General features: G+C 41.4%; 2 protein-coding genes across 3 annotated transcripts in view; one reads left to right on the top strand and one right to left on the bottom strand.

The window, feature by feature from the left end:
- The window catches only part of LOC143740618 (uncharacterized), a 132,101-nt gene that overhangs the window by 105,639 nt on the left and 20,746 nt on the right, over positions 1–5,716 (bottom strand). The window lies entirely within an intron of this gene.
- Positions 1,491–5,716, top strand: part of atf6b (activating transcription factor 6 beta) — a 37,208-nt gene continuing 32,982 nt past the window's right edge. For both annotated transcript variants that reach the window (XM_077232587.1, XM_077232586.1), the window contains exons 1-2: positions 1,491–1,773; positions 3,820–3,887. In XM_077232587.1, coding sequence (XP_077088702.1) covers positions 1,701–1,773; positions 3,820–3,887 — 141 coding nt within the window. In that variant the 5' untranslated portion in view covers positions 1,491–1,700. The remainder of the gene's footprint in view (positions 1,774–3,819; positions 3,888–5,716) is intronic.

The raw sequence follows: 5,716 nt of genomic DNA, 5'->3' as shown, positions 1-5,716 counted from the left end.
TTTAGTTTAAGGTGTTTTATTAAGTATATTCTGTTTATATATATATATAATTGAAAATCAATCATATTGACAGTGTTGCACTTATCTACTGTAAACAGCTACACACACACACACACACAGTGTGAAATACAGCAAAGGTTACAGAGGTTTACATTGATAGTAATGAAAATGTATTGCATGAAAGAAACTAGTCTGAAAGTGCATTTATATAAAATACTCAAACAAACTAACTCATGGTCTACTCTAGTCATAACTGTAAATAAGTTGTGAGATTTATATGAAAATGAGTTTGTGTGTCAGTTTGTGGATGCGCTACACCTGAAAGTCCACTAGGTTTCATCCATGTTCCATTAAGAGTTTGAAGCCAGAGGAGACTCATGAAACTAATGACAATGATGGGCTGATCACTTTCCGTCACGGATCCAGAGATGATGCGTTTCTGCTGGCCAGAAACCCAGAAACCAGCATCACGTTACAGTGACGGGCCCAGAACCACTGGCCCCGTCCATCGCTTCTCTCATTCATAATGAAATAATGGCTCCAAAAAGTGAATTTAGTTCTTAGAACCATAGATATGTGTACGTAGAAACCACATTCGACCACTCAAGACACATCAGTGTGTCGGCCATCTTGGAACAGTCAACCTGTCATCACTCACAGTAAGAGTCAATGATGCCACAACATTGCACATCTTCTGGTTGTGAAACCAATGAGATTTAAATTCCCGAAGAAATTGAATAACTTTTCACATGTGTGAGAATGTGTTGGTTTGTGTTTTTATATGTATTAAACTCAATTTTTGGCTGCATGTTTTTACTTTGCCTACATGGTAAATCTTTAATGTTGTGTTAGCTAACACAGTTGTCTAGTTGTATTGTGTTTAATCATCTGCTGAAGTCTAGATTTCATACTTGCGTCTAACTGTTGCAGACGCTCAGTCAACTTGCTCTCGAATGTTCAGCGACCGCTCCAATATGGCGGATCACTGTGTTTAAAAAGTGTAAAAGTTTGATTTGGGGTAAAACTGGTGTGAGATCAGCTGTTCTAATGCTGGACTCCACGTGAGAATCAAGATATGGTCACATGATCTGTGCGAGTTATGTAAGAGTGGCAGATTCAAGAACATTGCACAAACACTCTATAATAATAGCTGTCGAATTCAAAGTCAGGTCAATTTAAATGACGGAACTACACTTTATGCAAAAAGGGGGAAATCTGCAGGAAAAAACAATAATACGAAGACGAAGGAGCGAAGTAGATCAGTGTGTAGATCGCTGAATAAAAAAAAAATCCATATTATCAATAATTCCATTGGTTAAAAATTCCATCAATCACCAGTGAATTCATACCGTGTTTTCAGTGGCTTCTGCATCAGTCATTCAGCGACTATAGCCCGCCCTCCCAAGAGAGCAGCACACCATTGGCTGATCCCTCATCCAATAACAGTCCTAGGTTTCCAGAGTGTTCTACACTCCGATTGGATGATCAGATCAAAAAGAGGCGGGACTTGTTAGGGAAATGTGTTTCCTTGTCTGTATGTCAGTCGAGCGACGGGGCGTTATGGCGTATTAAACCATTAAACAAAACCAATACATTAATCTTTGTCTTGTTTTCGGGTGTTTCTCTAACGTATGGATCCCCCCGCGCGCGGGAAAGTCAGCTGGTATCTGTGATTCCCGGTTAGTCCCGGTGATTGTGCGATGATGACCGCGGATCTGCTGCTGTCCGACAGCCGTTACTGTGCAGATAACCTGCTAACCAGCGAGGACTGGGGTGAGTGTGTGTGTGTGTGTGTGTGTGTGTGTGTGTGTGTGTGTGTGTGTGTGTGTTCGTGCGTGCGTGTGTGTGGGTGTGAATGTGTGTGTGTGTGTGTGTGTGTGTGTGAGTGTGTGTGTGAGTGTGTGTTTGAGTGTGCGTGTGTTTGTGTGTGTGTCTGTGTCTGTGTGTTGGTGTGATGGAGGGTGTGTTAAAGACTGTGTGACTAGTGCTAGAGAACTTGTTAGTGCTGGAGAACTAGTTAAAGGCTGCTCAACTGCTTGACCTAGTTATAGGCTGTCTTACTATTGATTGAGAACTAGTTAAAAGTTGTGTGACTAGTGATGGAGAACTAGTTAAAGGCTGCTCGCCTAGTGATGGAGAACTAGTTAAAGGCTGTATTACCAGTGATGAAGAACTAGTTAAAGACTGCTCGCCTAGTGATGGAGAACTAGTTAAAGGCTGTATTACCAGTGATGGAGAACTAGTTAAAGACTGCTCGCCTAGTGCTGGAGAACTAGTTAGTGCTGGAGAACTAGTTAAAGGCTGTGTTACTAGTGATTGAGAACTAGTTAAACGTTGTGTGACTAGTGATGGGGAACTAGCTAAAGAGTGGTCGACTAGTGATGGAGAACTAGTTAAAGGCTGTGTGACTAGTGATGGGGAACTAGTTAAAGGCTGTGTGACTAGTGATGGGGAACTAGCTAAAGACTGGTCGACTAGTGATGGAGAACTAGTTAAAGGCTGTGTTACTAGTGATGGAGAACTAGTTAAAGACTGCTCACCTAGTGATGGAGAACTAGTTAAAGACTGCTCAACTAGTGATGGAGAACTAGTTAAAGGCTGTGTGACTAGTGATGGGGAACTAGCTAAAGACTGCTCGCCTAGTGATGGAGAACTAGTTAAAGGCTGTGTTACTAGTGATGGAGAACTAGTTAAAGGCTGTGTGACTAGTGATGGGGAACTAGCTAAAGACTGGTCGAATAGTGATGGAGAACTAGTTAAAGGCTCTGTGACTAGTGATGGAGAACTAGTTAAAGGCTCTGTGACTAGTGATGGAGAACTAGTTAAAGGCTCTGTGACTAGTGATGGAGAACTAGTTAAAGGCTGTGTGACTAGTGATGGGGAACGAGCTAAAGACTGCTCGCCTAGTGATGGAGAACTAGTTAAAGACTGCTCACCTAGTGATGGGGAACTAGCTAAAGACTGCTCACCTAGTGATGGAGAACTAGTTAAAGGCTGTGTTACTAGTGATGGAGAACTAGTTAAAGGCTGTGTGACTAGTGATGGGGAACTAGCTAAAGACTGCTCACCTAGTGATGGGGAACTAGTTAAAGACTGCTCGACTAGTGATGGAGAACTAGTTAAAGGCTGCTCGACTAGTGATGGAGAACTAGTTAAAGACTGCTCACCTAGTGATGGGGAACTAGTTAAAGGCTGCTCGACTAGTGATGGAGAACTAGTTAAAGGCTGCTCGACTAGTGATGGAGAACTAGTTAAAGGCTGTGTGACTAGTGATGGGGAACTAGCTAAAGACTGGTCGACTAGTGATGGAGAACTAGTTAAAGGCTGCTCGACTAGTGATGGAGAATAAAGGTTTAGTTCACCAAAAAATTAAAATTCTGTCATTACTCGCCCTCATGTCGTTCCAAACTCGTTTTTGCCTACAATGAGTATTCTCGTCGCTTCATAACATTAAGATTGAACCTGTTGTCGTCACATGGACTATTTTAACAATGTCTTTGCTTAAGAGTAGTGGTGTTAATGTAATGCAAACTGAATGACACTCATGAAGTGTGTAGTTGTGCTGATGTGTGCATGTGTTTCTGCTCTGAACGCTGGTGTGTGTTAGAGAACGTGAAGATCTTCTGTTGCAGATCATTTTTCACTTCCTCTTGCTGCGACATTACCGTGTGTTGATGAGCTGGAACTGCTGTAATCAGAGGAGGCCTGAAATAATGCACACACACACACACACACACACACACACACACACACACACACACACACACACATATATATATATATATTTACATAATCTGTGTGTGTGTGTCTGTCTCTCAGATGCCTGTCTGTATCAGTGTGAGGATATGGAGGAGGATTTCACTGGAGAACTGAAGTATAACACATTGGTACGTACACACACACACACACTCTCTCTCACACGCATGCACACTCTCACACACACACACACACACACGATGCACACACACACATACATACAGATAGACTCTCTCTCACACACTCTAGGGCTGTCAACGAATATTCTAAATTCGAATATATATTTGAATAGTTTTAAAAGACAGAAATTCGAAGGTGAAAATGTATATTCGAATGTGGGGGAAACGCAGTAGCGGAGGCGCGCGCACCGCCTGAGGGGTCAGGAACAGGTCACAGCTGAGTCGCACTGGCACAGCGTCACTGCTGAGAGTTGACTTGCATGGAAGATGGCAGAAAGTTCAGAGCCCAACTCGACCGCAGCAGAGAAAGTGATTTTAACCCCCCAAAATCTAAAAAGCCGTGTCTGGAAGTACTTCGTATTTTGGACGGTGGATGGTGAAATTGTGGAGCCGCGAGATAAAGTTGTATGCAAGCTATGTAAGGTTTTTTTTCTTCCTTTTTTTAATACAAGCACCAATAATGTAAGTAGCCTTTTTCGTTTGTAATAGCACTTTATTTTTTTATGAACCTCAGGGTAAAAGTTTGTTGTGACATTTCCTGGAATTGTTTGCCTCATTTTATTTAACGTTAAACAGAAACATTAGTGTACTGTAATGTTGACTTGTTTTTGTGTAGGTAATACGTTGTTAAATATGTTTAAATTTAAATAAACTACCTATACAAGTAGTCCAAATTTGTTTAAACTGTGTTTATATATCAATGCATAATTAAAATGTAAGGCCTATTGCTTATTTATCGTCTCAACCCTGGCTCACTAACAGTAACGTTACACCAGTCGACACCAAAGTTACACCGTCATAGCTAAGCCAGTGTAACGTTAGTTATGCTACGTAACGTTAGGTAGCTATATTAGGTAGCTACGTGTGCTAGTGATACATGCTTCATGAAAAAATAAATGCTATCAAAATGAAAACAGCAAGATTACCTGTCCAGCCCGAAATAAAGCCATCATGGAGTCACTTTTCAGCCCCTTGAGAATGAGATCCCTCAGTTGTCGCCACCGCTGGAAAGCCACGCCGATACTGACTCTCATATGATTTCTTTATTTATCCAAAGACTTTTTGTTCATAGCCTTTTCAAATACTGTCTTCCTTTTTTAACTTGTTTGACTTCGCTGCCTCTATATGCAGGTACTGAGAATCCTGACTGTTTTTTCTCTGCCATAATTGTTACTAGCTTCCTTGCCTCTTCAAACGTGTGCGCGCGTGTGGGCTGCTCCTGTATCAGCAGAGGTGGTATCCATGGTAGCGAGGGAGAGTGACAGTCGCACCAGCCAATCATTTCTTTCGTCCCGAATGGAATAATGAGCTGTGTTTATTACAGTCCTGAGAGAACTACAGACACTCGATTTTTATCATTTCTTTTCCAGAGTACTTACATTTTAATTATGGATTGATATATAAAGACAGTTTAAACAAATTTGGAAAAAAGCATTTTTGGGGAATTCTACCTACAATACCTTTAATTTGTCCTGTTATTGACGTAATGCGCGTCATTGAAAAAATGCGCAACCAGATATTCGATTAGTTCGAATATATGTGTGTTTTTTAGAGGGAATATTCGAACGTCATTTTTGAGCAATTTTGACAGCCCTAACTCACTAACACACACACACACACACACTCACACACTCACACACTCACACACACACCGCAGACACTGAGCTGAGTAAGTGTGTGGCTTCTGAAAGGAAATGTTTGAGCTGTCAATCACCCACGATGAGAAGAGATGAGGGGAAGTTATTCTAATCCACGATTACCACGAACATGAATTCACTTCT

Source organism: Siphateles boraxobius, unplaced genomic scaffold (genome assembly GCF_051911475.1).
Source record: "Siphateles boraxobius isolate OS27281-9 unplaced genomic scaffold, OSU_SipBor_1 177, whole genome shotgun sequence".
NCBI classification, from domain to species: Eukaryota; Metazoa; Chordata; class Actinopteri; order Cypriniformes; family Leuciscidae; genus Siphateles; species Siphateles boraxobius.
This window is presented reverse-complemented; position numbering and strand designations above follow the sequence as displayed.